Below are 27,124 nucleotides of genomic sequence, written 5' to 3' on the forward strand. Positions count from 1 at the left end.
TCCCAATTCATCACACCACCACCATCCCTCCCCGCCACTTTCCCCCCTTAGTGTCCATACACTACATCTCTACATGTAGTGTTCTCTACATCTCTGTAGTGTTCTCTACATCTGTGTCTCTATTTCTGCCCTGCAAACTGGTTCGTCTGTACCATTTTTCTAGGTTCCACATATATGCGTTAATATACGATATTTGTTTTTCTCTTTCTGACTTACTTCACTCTGTATTACAGTCTCTAGATCCATCCATGTCTCTACAAATGACCCAATTTCATTCCTTTTTATGGCTGAGTAATATTCCATTGTATATATGTACCACATCTTCTTTATCCATTCGTCTGTCAGTGGGCATTTAGGTTGCCTTCATGACCTGGCTATTGTAAATAGTGCTGCAATGAACATTGGGGTACATGTGTCTTTTTGAATTATGGTTTTCTCTGGGTATATGCCCAGTAGTGGGATTGCTGGGTTGTATGTTAATTCTATTTTTAGTTTTTTAAGGAACCTCCATACTGTTTTCCATAGTGGCTGTATCAATTTACATTCCCACCAACAGTGCAAGAGGGTTCCCTTTTCTCCACACCCTCTCCAGTATTTGTTGTTTGTAGATTTTCTGATGATGCCCATTCTAACTGGTGTGAGGTGATACCTCATTGTAGTTTTCATATGCATTTCTCTAATAATTAGTGATGTTGAGCAGCTTTTCATGTGCTTCTTGGCTATCTGTATGTCTTCTTTGGAGAAATGTCTATTTAGGTCTTCTGCCCATTTTTGGATTGGGTTGTTTGTTTTTTTAATATTGAGCTGCATGAGCTGTTTACATATCTTGGAGATGAATCCTTTGTCCGTTGATTTGTTTGCAAATATTTTCTCCCATTCTGAGGGTTGTCTTTTTGTCTTGTTTGTAGTTTCCTTTGCATTGCAAAAGCTTTTAAGTTTCATTAGGTCCCATTTGTTTATTTTTGTTTTTATTTCCATTACTCTAGGAGGTGGATCAAAAAAGATCTTGCTGTGATTTATGTCAAAGAGTGTTCTTCCTGTGTTTTCCTCTAAGAGTTTTATAGTGTCCAGCCTTACATTTAGGTCTCTAATCCATTTTGAGTTTATTTTTGTGTATGGTGTTAGGGAATGTTCTAATTTCATTCTTTTACATGTAGCTGTCCAGTTTTCCCAGCACCACCTATTGAAGAGACTGTCTTTTCAGCCTCATTTCTTTATCATACCGTCACATTCATTCTTTGCTTCAGTCATCCAAACTAGTTGCAAAGTCTTCTCTAAAATTATAAATCAATTTTTAATATATCTTAAAAGTCATAGACTTCTTTGAGAATTTGATGAAAGCTATCAAACGTCTTCTAGGAAATTAACACACAGAATTTTTGCATATAGTTTCAGAGGGATCTTGGAACACCTAAAACTGGGACAAGAACTGTAGTTTATATCCTTTTGTTTCCCAGGTATTCCTTCTGCATTGTAGGCCAGTTTTCTTCTTGGTCATTTGTAAGCCTTGATCTCTATTCTGCTAATAATTATTGTGTAACAAATCACCTTGAAACTTAGTGACTTAAAACAAGAGCAGTCATTTTATTAACTCTCATAGTTTCCATGGGTCAGGAGTTTGGGAAGGGCTCAGTTGGGTGGTTCTGGCTTGGGGTTTCTCAAGCAGTTGCAGTCAAAGCATGAACAGTGGGGGCTGGAGCAGCTTGGGGCTGCCAGGCATCTCCCCATCTAATCTCAGGACTTTTTCACATTATCTCTCTGCATGGGCTAGTGTGAGCTTCCTTACGGTATGTGGCCTTAGAGCAGTCAGACTGTTTATATGGGGGCTCAGGGCTCCACTAACACAAGTGTTCCAGTAAACAAGGCAAAGTCACCAATACATATGTTCTATGACATAGTTGTGGAGGTCATGCTGTAACCCTTCTGCAAAATTTTATTGGTTACAAGCATGTCACAAACGCACCCAGAATGAAGGAGAAAGGAATTAGACTCCACCTGTTGATGGGGACAGGGAATGTTAAGGTACTAAAAGGGCATGTGGAAGGGGATATTGCAGCCATCTTTGGAAAATACAATCTGTCACAGTCTCTCAACATTCTGCAATGCTATGTAAAGAGCAGGTGGGATTTAGGCGCAATCTTTCCACTTTGTGGAGAAATCTGCTAGTAACAATGGACTTTTTGTAGCTTTAAATGATTTTTTCTTGGCTTTGCCTGTGGCAAAAATTGGTTATGGACTAAGCTTTATGATCTCAGTATAAACATTTTCTACTATTAGTGTCTGAACCTAATTATCAAAGAGAGAACCAGAATGAAAGGAACAGAGAAGCTATCTCTTGATACATTAGATAGCAATTTTGAGCGAGTAAAAAAGGATATGTTTTCCACCTTTTAAAACTTGTATCTTAACGACTTGATAATCCATTTGGATGAAACAAATGTGCTGCCATAGACAGCAGAAAGTTAAATGTTCTCCTACGCGCTGATGGTTTATTATTGTGTTCCAAGACTGGCCTTAATAGGTCACTGGTTCCATCTAATTTTTGTCATAACTAAATAAGACTAAAATAATTTTTTAAACCAGATCATCTGCTGCATTTATTTGGCTTATTCTGGCAACTCCATGCATGTGGCCACCACAACTACATAGAGTGATTCTATCCAGTTTATCTTGGAGGGTTCAGGAAGCACTGTATTGGATAAATTGTAACACTGGTGTAGAAAGATTTTTCATTCAAAAGTAATTGCATTCAAAATCCATAGTGTAGTTCTTTGAGACATCATTTATTGATGAGAAATGAAAATTAAATGAAATAGGTAAAATTATAGGATAGGGAACATCCTCAAGAGTTCATCTGTTTTGTTGCTTCCAGGTATGGCTTACCTAAATCATACCAGAAACAGACAACTCTTATAAAGGTCTGGAGCTACTTCTGGAATATGTAAGAGTGAGTTCAGAGGAGGCCTGTTAAATATAGGATTGACTATATGCCGATCTTAGTGGGTGTGAAAGTTGTTTTGTCTCAGAAATTAGAGACATTGATATTTAGTTTAGATTTGTTTTTGCTTTTCTCTGCTCTGCTAGCACTGAAAGCTGTAGCACAGAAACTATAACTAGGAAACTTTTTCTTGAAGAACAACATGGAAAGAAGCAAAACAACTTTTCAAATAGTTTCTTAGGCCATCCCTTAAAATATCACAATTCCCCAACCCTCCATTCCATTTTCTCTCAGTCTAACCCTATTTAAACTCAAGAGGACAGCCAGGCTAGATGATATTTTGGGCATCTCACTGTGGGAGCTAACTCAGAATAATCTAGATGGTATTTAATCTCTGGACAAGAAAATAGTATGTTTGGCGTATTAAGGGATCTTTGAAAATTTGTAGTTTTGTCTACTTTAAAATTTTTTAAAATTTTTAAATAAATTTGTATATTTATTTATTTATGATGTTGCTGTTGCTGTTGTTGTTTTTGGCCGTGCTGCGCAGCATGGGTGATCTTATTTCCCTGACCAGGGATCGAACCTGTGTTCCATGCAGTGGAAGTCTTAACCACTGGACCGCCAGGGAATTCCCAGTTTTGTCTACCTTTTTAATCCAGCAGGCTCCCAGTGAATGGATTCTTCCAGTTATTTTCTGAAAAAGGTTTTGGTTTACATTTTTCAGAGTGGTAAAAGCATGTTTTTCTGTAGGTGCATTCGATTGCTTGCCATTCACTTAAATTTTGTAGAACAAACCATCCCACATCAGAACTGATTATTTCTTAATTGTAGTTGTAGAAATGACAAATCAACTCACTCATTTAAAATTTTTGCTTTCTAATGATTGTCTGTAAAGGAGAGATGATGAATGTTGGAATTAGAATAATACATGGAGGCAAGGTGGTAGTGAAAAGATCAGAAGCTTTGGGGTCAGAATTTCTGAGTTCCAGTTCTAGTTGTACCATTTGCTCTCTGTGACTTTGACAAGTTAATTTATCATCTAAATCTTTCTTTCATAATCTGTAAGATGGAGATACGATTGGTACTTACAGAATTCTTATTGAGAGTTAAATGTAACAGCATATGTTAAAGCACTTTGAAGAGCATGAAGTTGTACATGACATTATGAACATGCAGGAGACCTGAAGCTAGCTTCTTACTGGTTTACTAAATACAAAATAGTTAAGTATCCAGACCTGGTCATGAAACCTTAAGGAAGGTAATTGAATCCAGTAATGTGGTAGAGGCAGTGGACTCAGGGTCACTTGGGGTCTCCTTCCGACTTAGCTGCTAAATGCTTGTAACATCTTACGGTATTTAGGTAACCTTGCTGTTCCTCATCTATAACAAGGATTGCTTGCTCCTAAGGGTTGTGCAAAAAGTTAGGTACTGGTTTTAAAGTGCAGTATAGAATTTTGCCTTCTGTAAGTCCGATACCTCTAAGTTGTACCTTTAATGTTTGGAAGGGTAGAAAGTTTTAATTTATTATTAGAAAGAAATTCTTAGTATTAGGTCAGCAAGCATCCACGTGGGATCCAGAGAATGGCACAAGTCAATTTGTTACATTTTCTCTTGAGTTGCCTATCTGGGGTGGCAGGTGCATCAGGAGGATGGACTCTTCTCTCCCTCATCTTCTTAAATCTTTCTTTACTTCCCTCCTTCCGGCATCCTAATTTCTTGTGTTTGTGGCTTCTGACTTATGCTCTGTCGAGGCTGAGAAGGTGTGTGGCTGGGAGATGGGGTGGAACTTTGAGCCTTTCAGGATGTGATTAAGAAAAATGATCTTCCTCTTCCAGGCTCTAGGTGAACATTCTAAAGACTTTCTCTTGTTGGTATTGTGCAACACTATTAGCCTAAATGAAGTGCATTACAATGCTAACTCTCTTTTCTCTGTCTTACCAGGGATCTGTTTGCCAGTAAGTAGCAGAGACTGATCTCTTAACAACTGTATACTTTCCAGCTTCTCTGCCTCCATCGATACGGGGACTTAACTATAGGATCCTTTCAAGTTCTAAAAATATGTGATTTAGGTTGGAGGACTCCATAATGTCACTGAGGCACATAGGTGATAGATTTTGTTATGCCTATTTATAGGTGAAAAAGTGAAGGCACCTACTAGTAGAATTTACAGCTTTGAGTTCCGTGTTTTAGCCATTCAACAGAGCTTCCTTCATGTAGGGGAAATGTTACTCTGTGAAAATTTGTATGTGACTGTGCTAAAAGCATATTCTTTAGCATCAGTGAAGGGCTCAAGTAGATTTTGTGCTTGGAACAGAAGGTTCAGATACTGTGTAGTTCCAGAGTCTGTGCTCATAAAGTGTGAAGGCAGTCACTGTGGTGACTGTGTTCTTCCTAGTCACTAAAACCCTTGTTTGATCTGAATATACCACTTTTTGTTCTCTGTGCTGCTCTATTTCTACTAAAGATACTTTTCCTAACTAGGGCTGCAAGTCATACTTATGGTGGCTTTCATAATCAAAATATTACCGTCATATTAAGAAGCTTAATTTCCTATTGATTTTCCCCCCAATTGATTTAATTTAACCCCTCCATCACCCAATCAATAATCCAAGTCTATGAATTCAAATTTCTAAGTATCTCTTGAATACATCCGTTCTCTCTTTCCTCTGTCCTTGATTGAGGTTCCCATCTTGGCTGTCTCCCCTGAGCCCCTGTCAAATTTTTCTGATGGGTCTTCTAGAGCACTACACCAAGTGTCTTAAAAAAGTCACATTTGTGCAGCCTTTTACATTCATAAAAAGGTTTTTTATACACCTTTTCTTATTTAATCTTCATACCAACTGATGAGGTAGATTTTGTTATTAGCAAGATTTTACAATGGACAAAAAACTAACAAAGGCTAAGAACTTGCCAAAGGTTATGCAGTTAGTAAATAGTAGAAGAATTCATATTTTGGAAAGTAGATCATTAAAAAGTTCATGTGCCCTAGAGTAAAAACAAAATTTTCTGTCGATTACATTTGTATAATGAATGCCTCATTTTGAAATAAAAATATGACATAGAGACATGGACATATTTAACAATAACTTTTTATTTAACAATAATGAAGCCAACTACTTTAAAAAAGTTTTAACATTTTTTGTTGTTTTATGAAGTGATTAGGTTGAGTAATATGACTAAGGAGAAAAATTCTTGGTGACTTTCCAAATTCATGCCTCTTTATTGAACGTGTGTCAGAACTGATTTAAAGTTTCTTATGTACTTTTTAACCAGACAAGGTTTTAAGGAATAACTTAGAAAAACACATCATTTTTCTTTTTCATTTGGCAAACTCTGAAAGTAGTGAGAATAGATATGGAGAAATGAATGAAATGTTAAAACAGTCTTAAATTGTGTTTGGGAAATAATCTTTTTAAATTCTTAATTTTATAATTTAGGAGATTGTGATGTAAAGGAAACGAATGAACACCTTTATAGGTGGTTACCTATTTTTTTCCCCTTCTTCTCTAGATTGCATAATTTTCTAAAGATAAAAACCATTTTGAAATTGTCAAACTTTATTTTTTAAAGAACTAATTCAGGTTCTACTTATCAACTTTAAAATTTTAAAACAATTTTGTACTTACAGAAAAGTTGCAAACATAGTACAGAAAGTTCCTATACCCTTCATCCAGTTTCCTCTACTGTTAACACTTTACAAAATCATAGTACAATGATCAAAACTAAGAAATTAACACTGGTATGATACTATTAACTAAACTCCACATTTTATTCAGACTTCCCTACTTTTTCCACTAATGTTCAGGTTTTACCTGTAATGAGTTTTTGAATACATGAATGAATAGGGGATGAGAAAATATATGAAAATAACATTGAAACAGTGAGAATGGAGAGATACACAAATGAATATGTAAAGTGAATGATCGGGAAGACTCAATATTTTTATATTATACTTTGTCCTCTAACTATAACTCTTAACTCTAAAGTAGAATCTTCTTTTTCTTGTACTTTTGTTGATGAGAGGCACATTCGTTTTAGTTTTATAGGAAAATCATCATAAATTGCTCTTACAAAAAGGTTACATTAACTTATCAAAAGAACCGAATACACTTAAAGCAGTTTCTAAGTGACCATGAAAAAAAAACATTCTACTATTGATTTCTAGAATTAAAATTTAATAAAATAAAAATTTTACTTCATTTCCAAAAGTCTACTTATAAGTTTAAATCCACTTCTTCCAACAAATTATGATGAGATTCTAGGGCATATTGCTTAACAAGGTCAGTTAGTTACCCATTTTTCCTCAAATATATTTTTACTAAAGACTGTGAGTGATGAATTCCTATACCCATTGACATAAAAAGTACCACCCCATTTATCCCAGATTTGAGGAGAAGAGGCACATTGGTTAGTACTGTCACGGCATTAGGGCTCCTATGGAGCTCCAGATGTGGAAGGGGAGTTTGATTCCATGAGTACACACAGCCCCTTCTCTGATTCTGCCTGATTGCACCTGGGAATACCTAGTCACTTCACAGCCACAATGTGGTTCTCTGTGGGATTTTCTGCTTACTAAATGGTAATTTATTTTCACTTTCTTATTCCTCTGGCATGCTGACAATTCTTAGATGACAGGAATATGATTATGAGGGATTTCCAAAGTATGAGCATAGTCATCTCTTGACTTACAATAGAATACAAATGGTACATCTTCTTTAATTATCACTACCAAGCAGCCTGGAATGAAATGTAACTTCTAGAGTTCCCACTAAATACATGTTCTTAAGCAGGCCTTTAAAAAGATTTTTTAAATATATTTTTATTTATTTCTATTTTTCTGCTTTAATTACCAGCATTATAATGGTATATAAAAAATAAAACAGCTTTATGGAGATACAATTCATATACCATATAATTCACCCATTTAAAGTGTACAATTCAGTGCTTTTTAGTATATTCACAGAGCTGTGCAATCAACTTTAGAACATTTTCATCATCCCCAGAAGAAACCCCAGGCCCATTAGCAGTACTCCCTATTCCTACTTGCCCCTATCCCCCAGTTCTACTTTTTCTCTCTGTGGTTTTGCCTATTATGGATGTTTCATAAAAATGATATCATATAATATGTGACATTTTGTGACTGGTTTCTTTCTCTTAGCATACTGTTTTCAGAATTCTTCCATGTTGTAGTATGTATTAGTACTTTGTTTTTATTGCCTGAAATATCCCGTCATCTGGCTGTACCACACTTTATTTATCCATTTACCAGTTGATGGACATTTGGGTTTCTTCCACTCTTAGGATATTGTGAATAATGCTGCTATGGAAATTTGTGCATATGTTTCTTGGGAGAACATATGTTTTCATACTCTTGGATATTTACCTAGAAGTGAAGTTTCTGGGTCATATGGTAACTCTATATCTAAGTTTTTGAGGAACTGCCAGTCTTTTTCCACAGTGACTACACCATTTTACAATCCTACTAGTGGCATATGAGTTTCGATTTTTTTCGCATCCCTGCTAACACTTGTTATTATTTCTCTTTTTCATGATAGCCATTCTAGTGGGTGTGATGTGGTATCTCGTTGTGGTTTTTTTTTTTATAAATTTATTTATTTTATTTATTTATTTTTGGCTGTGTTGGGTCTTCGCTGCTGTGCGTGGGCTTCTCTCCATTGCAGTGCACTGGCCTCTAACTGTGGCGGCCTCTCTTTGCAGAGCACGGGCTCTCGGCGCTCAGGCTTCAGTAGTTGTGGCACACAGGCTCAGTAGCTGTAGCTTGTGGGCTCTAGAGCGCAGGCTCAGTAGTTGTGCTGCACAGGCTTAGTTGCTCTGCGGCATGTGGGATCTTCCCGGACCAGGGATCGAACCTGTGTCCCCTGCATTGGCAGGTGGACTCCCAACCACTGCGCCACCAGGGAAGCCCTCTCGTTGTGGTTTTGATTTGCATTTCCCCGGTGACTAATCATGTTGAGCATCTTTCAATGTGCTTATTAGCCATTGGTATATCTTCTTTGGAGAAATGTGTATTTAAACCCTATGCTTATTTTTTAATTGGGTTGTTTTTATTGTTTTGAGTTATAAGCACATTGTGGTTTTCATTTGCATTTCCCTGATGGCTAATGATGCTGAACATCTTTTCATATGCTTAATGACCATTTGTAGATCTTCTTTGGAGAAATGTCTATTCAATTCTTTGCCCATTTAAAAAATGGTTATTTGTCTTCTTATTGAGTTGTAAGTATTCTTTATAAATTCTGTTTATAAGTTCCTTATCAGATATGTGATTTGCAAAAACTTTCTCCCATTTTTTATCTATTCATTTCCTTGATCATTTACTTTGAAACACATGTGATCTTTATTTTCATGATGTACCATTTATCTTTTTCTTTTGTTGCTATTAGGTGTCATATCTAAGAAATCAATGCCAAATTGAAGATCATGAGGATTTACTCCTATATTTTCTTTTGTTTTATAGTTTTAGCTCTTATGTTTAGGTCTATGGTCCATTTAGAGTTAATTTTGTATATAGTGTGAGGAGGGAGTCCAGCTTCATTCTTTTGCATTCTTTTCACCAATTTTTGAGGACTATTCCTTCCCCATTGAATTATCTTGGTATGCTTGTCAAAACTGAATTGAAGGTGAGAATTTCCATAGTCTGTATATCTGCCTTGTGCCATCCATGCTGCCTTGTTTACAGTAGCTTTGTAGTAAGTTTTAAATTTGGGAAGTATGTGTCCTCCACCTTTGTTCTTCTTTTTCTAGATTGTTTTGGCTATTCTTTGTCCCTGGAATTTCCATATGAATTTTAGGATCAGATTTTATTTCTGCAAAAAAAGGCACCTAGGATTTCAACAGGTGAAACTGTACAGAATCTGTAGATCAACTTGGGAGTATTGCAGTATTAACAATTTTAAGTCTTTTGAGTCATGACAATGGGATATCTTTCCATTTATTTAGATCTTCTTTAATTTCTTTCAACAATATTTTGTAGTTTTCAGAGTTTAAATTTATACTTCTTTTGTTAAATTTATTCCTAAGTACTTTATTCTTCTTGATGCTATTGTAAATGAAATTGCTTCTTAATTTCATTTTTGGTTTATTTATTGTTATTGTGTAGAAATAAGATTGATTTTTGTATAATGCCTTGTATCTTGCAAACTTGCTAAACTCACTTATTAGTTCTAACAGTTTTTTTGGTGGATTTCTTAGGATTTTCTTTTTTTTTTTTTTTTTTTTTTTAATTTATTTATTTTTGGCTGTGTTGGGTCTTCGTTTCTGTGTGAGGGCTTTCTCTAGTTGTGGCGAGCGGGGGCCACTCTTCATTGCGGTGCGCGGGCCTCTCACTATCGCGGCCTCTCTTGTTGCGGAGCACAGGCTCCAGACGCGCAGGCTCAGTGGTTGTGGCTCACGGGCCTAGCTGCTCCGCGGCATGTGGGATCTTCCCAGACCAGGGCTCGAACCCGTGTCCCCTGCATTGGCAGGCGGATTCTCAACTGCTGCACCACCAGGGAAGCCCCTCTTAGGATTTTCTATATACAAAATTATGTCACCTGCAAATAAAGATAGTCTTATTTATTTCTTTCCAGCCTTTTATTTATTTTTCTTTCCTAATTACACTGGTTAAAACCTCCAGTATAATGTTTAATTGGAGTGATGAGAGCAGACATCCTTGTCTTGTTCCTAATGGGGCCAAACATTCAGTCTTTCACCTTTAACTATGAAGTTAGCTGTTTTTTTGTTTTTTTGTTTTTTCACATTTGCCCTTTATGAGATTGAAGAATTTCACTTCTATTCCTAGTGTGTTGGTGTTGAGTATTTTATCATGAAGTGTTTTGAGTTTTATCATATGCTTATGTTGATTGATATTAAAGTGTTAAACTAACCTTCCATTCCTGAGAAAAATCCTGATTTGTCATAGTGTATAATCATTTTTATATGTTGCTGGATTCAGTTTGTTAGTATTTTGTTGGGATTTTTTGGTGTGTGTTCGCATTTATCAGAGATGTTGGTCTATAGCTTTATTTTCTTTCGATGTTATTTTTTTTTTTTTTAAAGAAATTCACATTCTTTTATTTATTTATTTTTGACTGTGTTAAGTCTTCGTTTCTGTGCGAGGGCTTTCTCTAGTTGCGACAAGTGGGGACCACTCTTCATCGCGGTGCGCAGGCCTCTCACCATCGCGGCCTCTCTTATTGCGGAGCACAGGCTCCAGACGCGCAGGCTCAGTAATTGTGGCTCACGGGCCCAGTTGCTCCGTGGCATGTGGGATCTTCCCAGACCAGGGCTCGAACCCGTGTCCCCTGCATTGGCAGGCAGATTCTCAACCACTGCGCCACCAGGGAAGCCCCTCTTTTGATGTTTTTGTGTGGCTTGACCTCAGTTTTTACTGGCCTTATAGAATGAGTTGAGAAGTGTTTCTTCTCTTCCAGGTTTCAGAAGTATTTGTAAAGAGGTGGAATTCACTAGCAAAGCTAAAAAAAGCTTTTTGTTGTTGTTGGAAGTTCAATTACTAATTCAATTTCTCTCGTTGTTATATGTCTGTTCAGTTTTTCTATTTATTCTTTAGTCAGTTTCAGTAGTTTATGTCTTTTTAGGAATTTGTCCATTTCATCTAGATTATCAAAGTTGTTGGTATACAATTTTTCATTGTATTCCCATGTAATACTTTTTATTTCTGCAAGGTTGTTAGTGATGTTCCTTCTTTCATTCCTGATGTTAGTAATTTGAATGCTTCTCTTTTCTTTTTCCTGGACAGTTCAGTTAAAAGTTGGTCAGTTTTACTGATCTTTTCAAAGAGCCAACTTTTTATTTTGTTGATTTTCTCTATTGGAATTCTATTCTGCATTTCATTATTTTTTGCTCCAATATGTATTTCCTTCCTTTTGCTTGCTTTGGGTTTAGTTTACTCTTCTTGTTTTCAGTGTCTTAAGGTGGAAGGCTAGGTAATTGATTTGAGATCTTTGTTCTTTTTTAATATAAGTATTTACAGTTCTAAATTTCTCTCAAATACTGCTTTAGCTGCATCCATAAATATTGGTATGTTGTGCCCCTATTTTCATTCATCTTGAGATATTTTCTAATTTCTTTTTTTTTTTTTTAAACATCTTTATTGAAGTATAATTGCCTTACAATAGTGTGTTAGCTTCTGCTTTATAACAAAGTGAATCAGTTATACATATACAATATGTTCCCATTTCTCTTCCCTCTTGCATCTCCCTCCCTCCCACCCTCCCCATCCCACCCCTCTAGGTGGTCACAAAGCACCGAGCTGATCTCCCTGTGCTATGCGGCTGCTTCCCACTAGCTATCTATTTTACATTTGGTAGTGTATATATGTCCATGACACTCTCTTACCCTGTCACATCTCACCCCACCCCCTCCCCATATCCTCAAGTCCATTCTCTAGTAGGTCTGTGTCTTTATTCCCGTCTTGCCACTAGGTTCTTCATGGCCTTTTTTTTTTTTTTTTCCTTAGATTCCGTATATATATGTTAGCATACTGTATTTGTTTTTCTCTTTCTGACTTACTTCACTCTGTATGACAGACTCTAACTCCATCCACCTCATTACAAATACCTCCATTTCATTTCTTTTTATGGCTGAGTAATATTCCATTGTATATATGTGCCACATCTTCTTTATCCATTCGTCTGTCGATGGACATTTAGGTTGCTTCCAGGTCCTGGCTATTGTAAATAGAGCTGCAATGAACATTGTGGTACATGACACTTTTTGACCTATGGTTTTCTCAGGGTATATGCCCAGTAGTGGGATTGCTGGGTCGTATGGTAGTTCTATTTGTAGTTTTTTAAGGAACCTCCATACTGTTCTCCATAGTGGCTGTATCAATTTACATTCCCACCAACAGTGCAAGAGTGTTCCCTTTCCTCCACACCCTCTCCAGCATTTATTGTTTCTAGATTTTTTGATGATGGCCATTCTGACCGGTGTGAGATGATATCTCATTGTAGTTTTGATTTGCATTTCTCTAATGATTAATGATGTTGAGCATTCTTTCATGTGTCTGTAGGCCATCTGTATATCTTCTTTGGAGAAATGTCTATTTAGGTCTTCTGCCCATTTTTGGATTGGGTTGTTCGTTTTTTTGTTATTGAGCTGCATGAGCTGCTTGTAAATCTTGGAGATTAATCCTTTGTCAGTTGCTTCATTTGCAAATATTTTCTCCCATTCTGAGGGTTGTCTTTTGGTCTTGTTTATGGTTTCCTTTGCTGTGCAAAAGCTTTTAAGTTTCATTAGGTCCCATTTGTTTATTTGTGTTCTTATTTCCATTTCTCTGGGAGCTGGGTCAAAAAGAATCTTGCTGTGATATATGTCATAGAGTGTTCTGCCTATGTTTTCCTCTAAGAGTTTGATAGTGTCTGGCCTTACACTTAGGTCTTTAATCCATTTGGAGTTTATTTTTGTGCATGGTGTCAGGGAGTGTTCTAATTTCATACTTTTACATGTACCTGTCCAATTTTCCCAGCACCACTTATTGAAGAGGCTGTCTTTTCTCCACTGTATATGCTTGCCTCCTTTATCAAAGATAAGGTGACCTTATGTGTGTGGGTTTATCTCTGGGCTTTCTATCCTGTTCCATTGATCTATATTTCTGTTTTTGTGCCAGTACCAAACTGTCTTGATTACTGAAGCTTTGTGGTATAGTCTGAAGTCAGGGAGCCTGATTCCCCCAGCTCCATTTTTCGTTCTCAAGATTGCTTTGGCTATTCGGGGTCTTTTGTGTTTCCATACAAATTGTGAAATTTTTTGTTCTAGTTCTGTGAAAAATGCCAGTGGTAGTTTGATAGGGATTGCATTGAATCTGTAGATTGCTTTGGGTAGTAGAGTCATTTTCACAATGTTGATTCTTCCAATCCAGGAACATGGTATATCTCTCCATCTATTTGTATCATCTTTAATTTCTTTCATCAGTGTCTTATAATTTTCTGCATACAGGTCTTTTGTCTCCTTAGGTAGGTTTATTCCTAGATATTTTATTCTTTTTGTTGCAGTGGTAAACGGGAGTGTTTTCTTAATTTCACTTTCAGATTTTTCGTCATTAGTGTATAGAAATGCAAGCGATTTCTGTGCATTAATTTTGTATCCTGCTACTTTACCAAATTCATTGATTAGCTCTAGGAGTTTTCTGGTAGCCTCTTTAGGATTCTCTATGTATAGTATCATGTCATCTGCAAATAGTGACAGCTTTACTTCTTCTTTTCCGATTTGTATTCCTTTTATTTCTTTCTCTTCTCTGATTGCTGTGGCTAACACTTCCAAAACTATGTTGAATAATAGTGGTGAGAGTGGGCAACCTTGTCTTGTTCCTGATCTTAGTGGAAATGGTTTCAGTTTTTCACCATTGAGGACAATGTTGGCTGTGGGTTTGTCATATATGGCCTTTATTATGTTGAGGAAAGTTCCCTCTATGCCTACTTTCTGCAGGGCTTTTATCATAAATGGGTGTTGAATTTTGTCGAAAGCTTTCTCTGCATCTATTGAGATGATCATATGGTTTTTCTCCTTCAATTTGTTAACATGGTGTATCACATTGATTGATTTGCGTATATTGAAGAATCCTTGCATTCCTGGGATAAACCCCACTTGATCATGGTGTATGATCCTTTTAATGTGCTGTTGGATTCTGTTTGCGAGTATTTTGTTGAGGATTTTTGCATCTATGTTCATCAGTGATATTGGCCTGTAGTTTTCTTTCTTTGTGACATCTTTGTCTGGTTTTGGTATCAGGGTGATGGTGGCCTCGTAGAATGAGTTTGGGAGTGTTCCTCCCTCTGCTATATTTTGGAAGAGTTTGAGAAGGATAGGTGTTAGCTCTTCTCTAAATGTTTGATAGCATTCACCTGTGAAGCCATCTGGTCCTGGGCTTTTGTTTGTTGGAAGGTTTTTAATCACAGTTTCAATTTCAGTGCTTGTGATTGGTCTGTTCATATGTTCTATTTCTTCCTGGTTCAGTCTCGGCAGTTTGTGCATTTCTAAGAATCTGTCCATTTCTTCCAGGTTGTCCATTTTATTGGCATAGAGTTGCTTGTAGTAATCTCTCATGATCTTTTGTATTTCTGCAGTGTCAGTGGTTATTTCTCCTTTTTCATTTCTAATTCTATTGATCTGAGTCTTCTCCCTTTTTCTCTTGATGAGTCTGGCTAATGGTTTATCAATTTTGTTTATCTTCTCAAAGAACCAGCTTTTAGTTTCACTGATTTTTGCTATTGTTTCCTTCATTTCTTTTTCATTTATTTCTGACCTGATCTTTATAATTTCTTTCCTTCTGCTGGCTTTGGGGTTTTTTTGTTCTTCTTTCTCTAATTGCTTTAGGTGCAAGGTTAGGTTGTTTATTCGAGATGTTTCCTGTTTCTTGAGGTAGGCTTGTATTGCTATAAACTTCCCTCTTAGCACTGCTTTTGCTGCGTCCCATAGGTTTTGGGCCGTCGTATCTCCATTGTCATTTATTTCTAGGTATTTTTTGATTTCCCCTTTGATTTCTTCAGTAATCACTTCATTATTAAGTAATGTATTGTGTAGCCTCCATGTGTTTGTATTTTTTTTTTTAAATTAATTAATTAATTAATTTTTTTTTTTTTTGGCTGTGTTGGGTCTTCGTTTCTGTGCAAGGGCTTTCTCTAGTTGCGGCAAGCGGGGGCCACTCCTCATCGCGGTGCGCGGGCCTCTCACCATCGCGGCCTCTTGTTGCGGAGCACAGGCTCCAGACGCGCAGGCTCAGTAGTTGTGGCTCACGGGCCCAGCCGCTCCGCGGCATGTGGGATCCTCCCAGACCAGGGCTCGAACCCGTGTCCCCTGCATTGGCAGGCAGACTCTCAACCACTGCGCCACCAGGGAAGCCCCATGTGTTTGTATTTTTTACACATCTTTTCCTGTAATTGATATCTAGTCTCATAGCGTTGTGGTCGGAAAAGATACTTGATACGATTTCAATTTTCTTAAATTTACCAAGGTTTGATTTGTGACCCAAGATATGATCTATCATGGAGAATGTTCCATGAGCACTTGAGAAAAATGTGTATTCTGTTGTTTTTGGGTGGAATGTCCTATAAATATCAATTAAGTCCATCTTGTTTAATGTATCATTTAAAGCTTGTGTTTCCTTATTTATTTTCATTTTGGATGATCTGTCCATTGGTGAAAGTGGGGTGTTAAAGTCCCCTACTATGATTGTGTTGCTGTCGATTTCCCCTTTTATGGCTGTTAGTACTTGCCTTATGTATTGAGGTGCTCCTATGTTGGGTGCATAAATATTTACAATTGTTATACCTTCCTCTTGGATCGATCCCTTGATCATTATATAGTGTCCTTCTTTGTCTCTTGTAATAGTCTTTATTTTAAAGTCTATTTTGTCTGATATGAGAATTGCTACTCCAGCTTTCTTTTGATTTCCATTTGCATGGAATATCTTTTTCCATCCCCTCACTTTCAGTCTGTATGTGTCTCTAGGTCTGAAGTGGGTCTCTTGTAGACAGCATATATATGGGTCTTGTTTTTGTATCCATTCAGCCAGCCTGTGTCTTTTGGTGGGAGCATTTACTCCATTTACATTCAAGGTAATTATCGATATGTATGTTCCTATTCCCATTTTCTTAAATGTTTTGGGTTTGTTACTGTAGGTGTTTTCCTTCTCTTGTGTTTCTTGCCTAGAGAAGTTCCTTTAGCATTTGTTGTAAAGCTGGTTTGGTAGTGCTGAACTCTCTCAGCTTTTGCTTGTCTGTAAAGGTTTTAATTTCTCCATCACATTTGAATGAGATCCTTGCTGGGTAGAGTAATCTTGGTTGTAGGTTCTTCTCCTTCATCACTTTAAGTATATCCTGCCACTCCCTTCTGGCTTGCAGAGTTTCTGCTGAAAGATCAGATGTTAACCTTATGGGGATTCCCTTGTGTGTTATTTGTTTTTTTTCCCTTGCTGCCTTTAATATGTTTTCCTTATATTTAATTTTTGACAGTTTGATTAATATGTGTCTTGGCGTGTTTCTCCTTGGGTTTATCCTGTATGGGACTCTCTGTGCTTCCAGGACTTGATTAACTATTTCCTTTCCCATATTAGGGAAGTTTTCAACTATAATCTCTTCAAATATTTTCTCAGTCCCTTTCTTTTTCTCTTCTTCTTCTGGGACCCCTATAATTCGAATGTTGGTGCGTTTAATGCTGTCCCAGAGGTCTCTGAGACTGTCCTCAGTTCTTTTCATTCTTTTTTCTTTATCCTGCTCTGCAGTAGTTATTTCCACCATTTTATCTTCCAGGTCACTTATCCTTTCTTCTGCCTCAGTTATTCTGCTATTGATCCCATCTAGAGTATTTTTAATTTCATTTATTGTGTTTTTCATCATTGCTTGATTCCTCTTTAGTTCTTCTACGTCCTTGTTAAATGCTTCTTGCATTTTGTCTATTCTATTTCCAAGATTTTGGATCATCCTTACTATCATTATTCTGAATTCTTTTTCAGGTAGACTACCTATTTCCTCTTCATTTGTTAAGTCTAGTGTGTTTTGATCCTGCTCCTTCATCTGCTGTGTGTTTTTCTGTCGTCTCATTTTGCTTATCTTACTGTGTTTGGGGTCTCCTTATCACAGGTTGCAGGTTTGTAGTTCCCGTTGTTTTTGGTATCTGTCCCCAGTGGGTAAGGTTGGTTCAGTGGGTTGTGTAGGCTTCCTGGTGGAGGGAACTAGTGCCTGAGCTCTGGTGGATGAGGCTGGATCTTGTCTTTCTGGTGGGCACGTCCACGTCTGGTGGTGTATTTTGGGGTGTCTGTGGCCTTATTATGATTTTAGGCAGCCTCTCTGCTAATGGATGAGGCTGTGTTCCTGTCTTGCTAGTTGTTTGGCATAGGGTGTTCAGCACTGTAGCTTGCTGGTCATTGAGTGATGCTGGGTCTTGATATTGAGATGGAGATCTCTGAGAGATTTTTGCCGTTTGGTATTACGTGGAGCTGGGAGGTCTCTTGTGGACCAGTGTCCTGAAGTTGGCTCTCCCACCTCCGAGGTACGGCCCTGATGCCTGGCTCAAGCACCAAGAGCCTTTCGTCCACACGGCTCAGAGTAAAAGGGAGAAAAAATAGAAAGAAAGAAAGAAAGAAAGAAAGGAAGGAAGGAAGGAGGAAGGAAGGAAGGAAGGAAAGAAAGAAAGAAAGAAAGAAAGAAAGAAAAGAAAGAAAGAAGCTATAATATAGTGAAGTAAAATAAAGCTATTGTAAAGCAAAGCTATACAGACAAAATCTCCCCCAGAAGCATATACATATACACTCACAAAAAAAAAAGGAAAAGGGGAAAAATTAATATATCCTGCTCCCAAAGTCCACCTCCTGAATTTGGGATGATTCGTTGTCTATTCAGGTATTCAACAGATGCAGGCACATCAAGTTGTTTGTGGAGTTTTAATCCACTTCTTCTGAGGCTGCTGGGACAGATTTCCCCTCCTCTTCTCTGTTCGCACAGCTCCTGCGGATCAGCTTTGGATTTGGACCCGCCTCTGCGTGTAGGTCGCCTGAGGGCGTCTGTTCCCCGCCCAGACAGGACGGGGTTAAAGGAGCAGCTGCTTTGGGGGCTCTGGCTCACCCAGGCCGCGGGGAGGGAGGGGTACGGAGGAGGCGGGGCGAGCCTGCGGCGTCAGAGGCCGGCGTGACGTTGCAGCAGCCTGAGGCGCGCAGTGCGTTCTCCCGGGGGATGTTGTCCCTGGATCACGGGACCCTGGCAGTGGCGGGCTGCACCGGCTCCCGGGAGGGGCGGTGTGGAGAGTGACCTGTGCTCGCACACAGGCTTCTTGGAGGCGGCAGCAGCAGCCCCAGCGTCTCACGCACGTCTCTGGGGTCCGCGCTGATAGCCGCGGCTCGCGCCAGTTTCTGGAGTTCGTTTAGGCGGCGCTCTGAATCCCCTCTCCTTGCGCGCCGCGAAACAAAGAGGCAAGAAAAAGTCTCTTGCCTCTTCGGCAGCTGCAGACTTTTTCCCGGTCTCCCTCCCAGCCAGCTGTGGTGCGCTAACCCCTTCAGGCTGTGTTCACGCCGCCAACCCCAGTCCTCTCCCTGCGATCCGACCGAAGCCCGAGCCTCCGCTCCCAGCCCCGCCCGCCCCGGCGGGGGAGCAGACAAGCCTCTCGGGCTGGTGAGCGCTGCTCGGCGCCGAGCCTCTGTGCGGGAGTCTCTCCGTTTTTCCCTCTGCGCCCCTGTTGCTATGGGATCCGCGCTGTTAGCTGCGGCTCGCGCCCGTCTCTGAAGTTCGTTTAGGCGGCGCTCTGAATCCCCTCTCCTCGCGCACCAGGAAACAGGGAAGAAAAAGTCTCTTGCCTCTTCGGCAGCTGCAGACTTTTTCCCGGACTCCCTCCCGGCTAGCTGTGGTGCACTAACCCCTTCAGGCTGTGTTCACGCCGCCAACCCCAGTCCTCTCCCTGCGACTGAAGCCCGAGCCTCAGCTCCCAGCCCCGCCCGCCCCGGCGGGGGAGCAGACAAGCCTCTCGGGCTGCTGAGTGCTGCTCGGCGCCGAGCCTCCGTGCGGGAATCTCTCCGCTTTGCCCTCCGCACCCCTGTGGCTGCGCTCTCCTCCGTGGCTCCGAAGCTTCCCCCCTCCGCCACCTGCAGTCTCTGCCCGCGATGGGGCTCCTAGTGCGTGGAAATCTTTCCTCCTTCACAGCTCCCTCCCACTGGTGCAGGTGCCGTCCCTATTCTTTTGTCTCTGTTATTTCTTTTTTCTTTTGCCCTACCCAAGTACGGGGGGAGTTTCTTGCCTTTTGGGAGGTCTGACGTTTTCTGCCAGCGTTCAGTGGGTGTTCTGTAGGAGCAGTTCCACGTGTAGATGTATTTCTACTGTATCTGTGGGAAGGAAGGTGATCTCCGCGTCTTACTCTTCCGCCATCTTCTCTCCTCCTCCTCTAATTTCTTATATAATTTTCTCTGTTACTCATTGGTGTTTTGGGAGTACGTTGTTTACTGTCCACATATTTTTGAGTTTCTCAGATATGCCCGTTATTGATTCTAATTTCATTTCATTGTGATCTGAGAACATGTTTTGTATGAACTCACTCATTTAAAATTTATCTTAGCTTGTTTTCTGGCCTAGGATATGGTCTGTCTTAGAGAATGTTCCATATGCACTTGAGAATGTGCATTTTATATCTATTAGGTATACTTAGTTTATGGTGTTGTTTAAATTTTTTATTTCTTTTTTGATCCTCTATCTAGTTGTGCTGCTCACTATTCATATTTCAGTATTGACATCCCTACTGTTATTCATGAAGGGTTTATTTCTCCCTCCACATCTGTCACTTTTGCTTTTTGTATTTTGGTAGTTCAATTTTGGGGTGCATGTATGCTTTTAATTGTTATGTCTTCCTGATGCATTGACCCTTTTCCATTATAAAATCTCTCTCTTTTTCTCTAGAGCTTTTTTTGTTTTAAGTTTATTTGTCTGATATTAGTATAGCCACTCCAGCATTCTTATGGCTGCTGTTTGCATGCTATATCCTTTCTCATGCTTTTATTTTCAGCCTATTTATATCTTTGAATCTAAAGTGTGTTAGCAAGCCTCTTTAAATTAGTATTTCACTAAACTTATTTGGCACAAATGGTCATTTTTAACAGTGACAATGTTGTCTCATATATGGATGACAATATTTATTTAATGTTCATACATATCATGCTATTATTCTGGATAATGTATTGATATTTTTAGAATATTGGGTATAGTCTCCGCTTTTCAGGAGATTTAAAATGTAATATAAAGGATTTATTATATGATTTGTTCCTACTGGTCTGAGAAGTATAGAAAACTTCTCAAGAAATGTGATTATATTAATATTATAGTAAGAAAGCAGATGATGTCTATAAACTTAAATTTGAACTTACCTCTCACTTTTTTGTTTAATTTTTATTTTTTTTATTTTTTTTATTTTTTATTTTTTTAATGCTATTCTTGTCTGCTTACATTCTTTTTATGTATGTATGTATGTATGTATGTATGTATGTATGTATGTATATATGGCTGTGTTGGGTCTTCGTTTCTGTGCGAGGGCTTCCTCTAGTTGTGGCAAGCAGGGGCCACTCTTCATCGCGGTGCGCGGGCCCCTCACTATCGCGGCCTCTCGTTGCCAAGCACAGGCTCCAGACGCGCAGGCTCAGCAATTGTGGCTCACGGGCCGAGTTGCTCCGCGGCATGTGGGATCCTCCCAGACCAGGGCTCGAACCCGCGTCCCCTGCATTGGCAGGCAGGTTCTCAACCACTGCGCCACCAGGGAAGCCCCTACCTCTCACTTTTAATACATTAAATAATCTTAAATCCAAATGACAGTATTAATTTTAAATTTATGGATTCACGCCACTACAAGTTTTGCCAGTAATAATAGTTAGAAGGTCCTCAGAAGTTTCCAATATTTATGGCAATATCTTCCTTGAAATTGTATTGAAAAGCAGGGACAAAAAGTTTAGTTGCTCTACAGTCTCACTTACTTGCTTTAAACAAATTTAGCTGTCTTGTACGATGATTAACATAGTTTATGTATGGGCTTCAGAAAAGGAAAAATTAGCTTCTGAAAATGACTGAACAACAGCTGGAATTAATGAATAAGGAAGTGAATGAATGAATATATAAACTAGGTGAAATATAGGTTTTTTAGGCATTATGTGCAATGAAAGACTTGGCAGAATTCAAGGTAGTGAAAAATAGGAACTATCTGATACAACAATGATTAATAATAATGTTGATGAAAAATTTGATAGCTAATTTTTATAGGGCACTTATTGTTTGCCTGGTACTGTTCTAATATCTTTACATATGGGTCAAGGATTGGATTGTCAATAAGACCGACATGAATCGGTATCAAGCTTTACTTGTAATTTTAAGGATTCAAGCAATCAAAAGGCACAGGAGAAGCAGAAGGAGCTCCTGGACGTTGAGAGAGGCCCCCCATGCCTTTCGTCTCACAATAACAAAATTCTCAACCCCAGAGCAGTAGATAAGGTCTCAAATGGAGTACATGGGTTACCTCATATTACATGAAACTGATGGGCTATTGGAACATTTCCATTTTATACCCAGATAGTTGCATAGCTCATGCCTTATGCCCCATAAATCTATAGATGCTAGGTTTCTTTACCATAGTAATTCTAAAGCAGGAGTATCCTGCTAAAAGCCTTTTATAGATAAATACTGTCTGTTTGGTTTTTTTTATAAAGCAAATACCATTAGTGTATTTGCCAGTTATTAGCATGCTTATAAGGAGATTAGACCAGGTCTTCTGCCCTCTTCTTTCCTGGGAGAACCTCCTAACCCAACAAGAAAAAAAATACTTCTTTAACTCTTTCCTCTCCAACAGGTTAACTCATTTAAATTCAAATTCAATTATTTACTTTTTTTGGTATAAATAATGTAAAATATATTAAGAAGGAACTTCAGACATGTTTTTAAAAATCTTTTATTTCATTTGGTTTGGTTTAGTTTGGTTGGTAGGAGGTGGGTTCAGAAAAATAATAAACATACAACAAATGTAAATATATCCTTACCACCAACAGATATCCACAACAGCAATTTGTTGTATTTCTTATGTGTGTATGTGTGTGTGCACATGATATACAATTCTTTCTTTTATTTGACCTTAGGATATTTGTGAACTCATATGACGGTTTTAATTTTCAGTTTCTCTGTTTTTCTCAACCTAACCCTCAAATCAGGATGGAGATCCAGTTCGTCCAGGAGTGGCCATGACTGATCTTGCCACTGGCCTTTATGCATATGGAGCCATTATGGCTGGATTGATACAAAGATATAAAACCGGAAAAGGACTGTTCGTTGATTGTAACCTACTGTCATCCCAGGTACCAATCCAAATAACATTTTAGATAGTGGCATAAAAACATGTATCTGTGTTACAGTTTTTCATATCAAATCCTGTGGTCACATGTGCAAAAACAAAAAACAAAACAACAGAATTTCCCCCACCCCCCCAAAAAAACAAAACAACAACAGCAAAAGCTGTTCTGTTTTGGTGTCCCTGATATTGTCATATTAAAATAAATGGACCACAAAGATTTTGTTATAACGTAGACATTGCTGTTGAACCAGAATTTTAAAGACTGTTTTTATTAGAACAGGTCTATTACTGTTTTTGAGACAGGAGTACAGTTGTTTCTATTTCATTGTCATGTGAGCTCTGTAACTTCTTTTTACCAGAGTTTATTCATCTTTTTTGTGCTATGGACCCTTTGGGTGATCTGGTGAAGTCTGTGGACCTTTCCTCAGAATTATGTTTTTAAATGCATAGAATGAGATACTTAGGATTACAGAGAGATTACATTATTTCAATGTAAAAACCAATTTTGTGTTATAATAGTACATATGATGTTTTATTAATACATTAAAACAGGATATCTGTTAGTGGATTCAATAACTGTTGCAATTTTGAGGTAGTGTTGAGCATAAATGATGTTTTGAGATATCTGCAACTATAATGTAAGAAAATATGTAGAATATTTACTGGTGATCAGGTCATACTTAGGTACTGCTAATACTCCTGTGGTTTGTTGTCTACATTCATAATTGAAAAAAATGCTAAATTTTAGTTAGAGGTTGATGAAAGTAAAGATATAATTTTTTTTTCCATTCAAGTTAATTACTTCCCAAAGTTCTTTCCATAAGCTCCAGATTAAGAACCCTTGGTTTAGATAGCTGTCAGTTATGTTATGCTAAATACTAAACTGGTGGAATAAAAGGGTTAACTCACTCCCAGATTGACACTTTGCCTCCTTTTCACTGGATCAGACCTAGATGCTGTACCATATGTGGATGTTGATTTTGAATAGGTAATTTTTCAAGGAGGGGAAAAAAAGAAAATATCTAACTTGTGCAAGGAGACATTTTACTGTGGGAAATATTACTTCATAGACAAAGACCTCAGTTGGGAATTTCAGATTTAAATGGCATACATGGGAAAACAGTAATCTTGGAACTCTGCTTTGGAGATTTTTTTTTTTAGACAAAATTAAGGTAGTGCATAGAAGTAAAACAACATTAATATGATTGAAGGTGAAATACTATTTATGAGTTTTCAACACTAGCTTTGAGTCACAGTCAGAGTTTTAATGGTTATAATAAAAGGGTGAAAGAACTCTCTCCAAATGAATGATCTCTCTTCTTAACAGAGAAGCAGATGTCAGGTCTGGGAAGAAGCTGAAAGTTTTTTCCTTACTCCGCTAATTTTATAGCTGTAAGGAACCCGAGGTAGGTTAAGTGATTGGGTAAAATTGCACATCCAGTAAATATGGAAGCCGTGAAGATTTCATAGGTGTGTGACCTATGCAGTCACAGAAGGCACTAGGCTTAATTTAAATGCTCTGCTGTCACTGCCTTGAAATTCTTAATATTTTTTGAATGAGAGGCCCTACATTTTTCATTTTGCACTAGTACTTACAAATTATGTAGCTGGTCCTGCATTTGGGGCTCTGCTTAGGTCTTCAGATCTCTACCTAGACTGCTTTTCTTATAATTTGTCAATGACGAATTAATTAGCTTTGGAAAAAATTCTCTTGTAGAGTATTATAGAGTTGAATTCTCTTCTAGCACCTAACACAGTGATTCACAATCTGGAGGTGTGTGGTTCCATGGGGGTGGGCATGGAGGTGGGTGGAATCACTGGTAGGGCTGTTTCAAAGTGAGGGTACAGTAAATGCAAACTCATGCACACTTTGGGTGTGTGTCTATATTTGTTGTTCATGTTGCTCCGTGAGGCTGTAAATTCCATGTGTGCAGGAATAATGTTTGTTCTTGCTTATAGCGGTATCCTCAAAGCCCAGCCCAATATTTGTCAAATAGCAGGTCTAACAATCTTTGGAGATCAATCAGAGAATCACTGTTACCAATGGGTATGCCTCATAACCCTTAAACTTGCTTAGGGAAAAATAGAAAAAAGTAGAAAATCATCGACTTAGGATAAGTCCTTGATAAACAACTAATGATGAAATGATTTGCTTTTGCCAAACATGGTAGCAGTGATTTAACCTATTGTGCTGTAGCTAACCCGGTCAAAGGTAGCTAAAATTATTAGTGTATTTAAGGCTCATTAGCTACCTTTTTATAATTGACATACAACATTATATTAGTTTCAGGCGTAGACATAATGATCTGGTATTTGTGTGTATTGTAAAATGGTCACCTCAATAAGTCTAGTTAACATCCATCACCATATATAGTTACAAAAATTTTTTTTCTTGTGATAACTTTTAAGATCTACTCTTTTAGCAACTATCAAATATGTGAATAGTGTTACTAACTGTAGTCACCATGCTGTACATTACATCCCCATGACATTTATTTTATTATTGCAAGTTTATACCTTTTGACGCCCTTCACCCATTTTGGCCATTCCCTATCCCTCACCTCTGGCAACCACCAGTCTGTACTCTGTAGCTATGAATTTGGTATAGTTTTTAAATAAAAATTTCAAAAAATTTTAGATTTTATATATAAGTGAGATCACATGGTACTTGTCTTTCTCTGTCTGACTTATTTCACTTAGCATAATGCCCTCAAGATCCATCTATGTTGTCGCAGATGGCAAGATTTCCTTCTTTTTTATGAATGAATAATATTCCAGTGTATGTACATACCACATTTTCTTTATCTCTCCATCCATTGATGGACAGTTACGTTGTTTCTATATCTTGGCCATTGTCATTAACTACCTTTTAACAATAAAAATCTGTTATGCCTTATTTTAGAGCTTTGCGCTTACACATCTACTATTTTATTTTGCTCTCATAATTATCATTGGAGGTACGTAGGTAGATCAGGTATTTCTATTCTCATTTTACTTATAAGAAAACTGAGGCTAAGAGAGGTTGACCTACTTGAGCAGCAGAGTCACAGCAAGACCTCTGGTTTCTGACATCCTGAATCATTCTCTTTCCCCTGCTTAATGAAGGAAAAGCTTTGACATTGAGGGACTGGCAAGCTCCAGCTTTCTTGTGGTGAAGCTAAAGGGGAGAAGGCAAATTGAGTAAGAGGCAGGGGAAGAAAACGAGCACTCAGTAATAAGGAAACACATAGGAAGACTGCCCCCACCTCCCAAAAGCATGCCAAGAGCTACAGTAAGAGAGTGCAACAAAGTGGGCTCTTCTGGGTCATTATCTAATCATGTTTAGATCCACTGAGTGAAAGCCATCATGGACTTTAACCTGATGGACAAGTGTTTTTGTTGAAATATGAGAATTTTGAGAAAAAATAGCGTTTGGAGTCATGGGATGACTGGATTTTTTGTTTCAGCTCTAGTCCACTGAGCATGAACTGTATCCCAGGCTCTGTGCTAGGTAGCTTGGGGTGGGAGGTGACACAGCTGTTCCGAGTTTACTAGTAGAGGCAGCCAAGTTGTATGGGAAAGTTGGAGGTGATATATAGTTCCCTGTGGTTCCCTAACGGGGTTGCAGAATGTGGTTGGGCCTCATATATCACGCTTAGGAATCTGGATTTTAACTTTTTAAGGCTTCTGTTTATAATTTCTGTTAGGTGATGGTCTTTCAACCAAAGACTATGTCTCCTTGGATACTTGCTACAGTTGCCACATTCAGAATGACTTCTGAGCTGTGAACAGTGTTAGAGAGTTTCAAAGGGCAGTGGTACAGGTAATAATTTATGCTGAAGCCTTCCTGAAGTGCAACACAATGGGTGATAAGAGCCTTTCCATTCTCTGAACCCACTACAGCCTAAGCTCTGTTCTTCTTTGATTCTTTGCCTCTGCCCTGTTCTTTGGCTCTGGACTCTCTCTTTTCTTCTCATGCGTGCTTCTCTAGCCTTGGGCATCTCTTTTCTCTGTCTTTTTTTTTGCTTGTCTTTCTTTCCTTTCCTGTTTTCATTCCTATTCTGTGCTTTCTGCCTTTCTCCTGGTCTCTCCCCTTTTCTCCATTCTTCATTGTGAAGAGCTAAAGTTTTAACAATTCTTATTCCAGATCTTACATCCTTCCACTGTACCACCCAGGAAAGTTTCTGAATTTTTCAGTAGTTCCCATGGAAGAAAAAGGAAGTGCCCTTTCCTAGAAGTCCCAGAACACAAGACTGTGACTGTTGAGTGACTGGGTTAAGTGAACTATTTCTGAACCAATTAATGAGACCTGAAAGATAAAGTATATTGATTGGCTTAAGCCATTCCTGATACAAGGGACAGGGTTAACTCCACCCAAACCAC

At 38.4% G+C, this 27,124-nt stretch overlaps 1 protein-coding gene across 1 annotated transcript in view; it reads left to right on the plus strand.

Moving 5' to 3' along the window:
- Positions 1–27,124, plus strand: part of SUGCT (succinyl-CoA:glutarate-CoA transferase) — a 790,246-nt gene that overhangs the window by 77,621 nt on the left and 685,501 nt on the right. Inside the window, 1 exon segment of the mRNA XM_059934212.1 lies at positions 22,623–22,766. Coding sequence (XP_059790195.1) covers positions 22,623–22,766 — 144 coding nt within the window.

This window comes from Balaenoptera ricei, chromosome 9, assembly GCF_028023285.1.
Source record: "Balaenoptera ricei isolate mBalRic1 chromosome 9, mBalRic1.hap2, whole genome shotgun sequence".
Taxonomy (NCBI): Eukaryota; Metazoa; Chordata; class Mammalia; order Artiodactyla; family Balaenopteridae; genus Balaenoptera; species Balaenoptera ricei.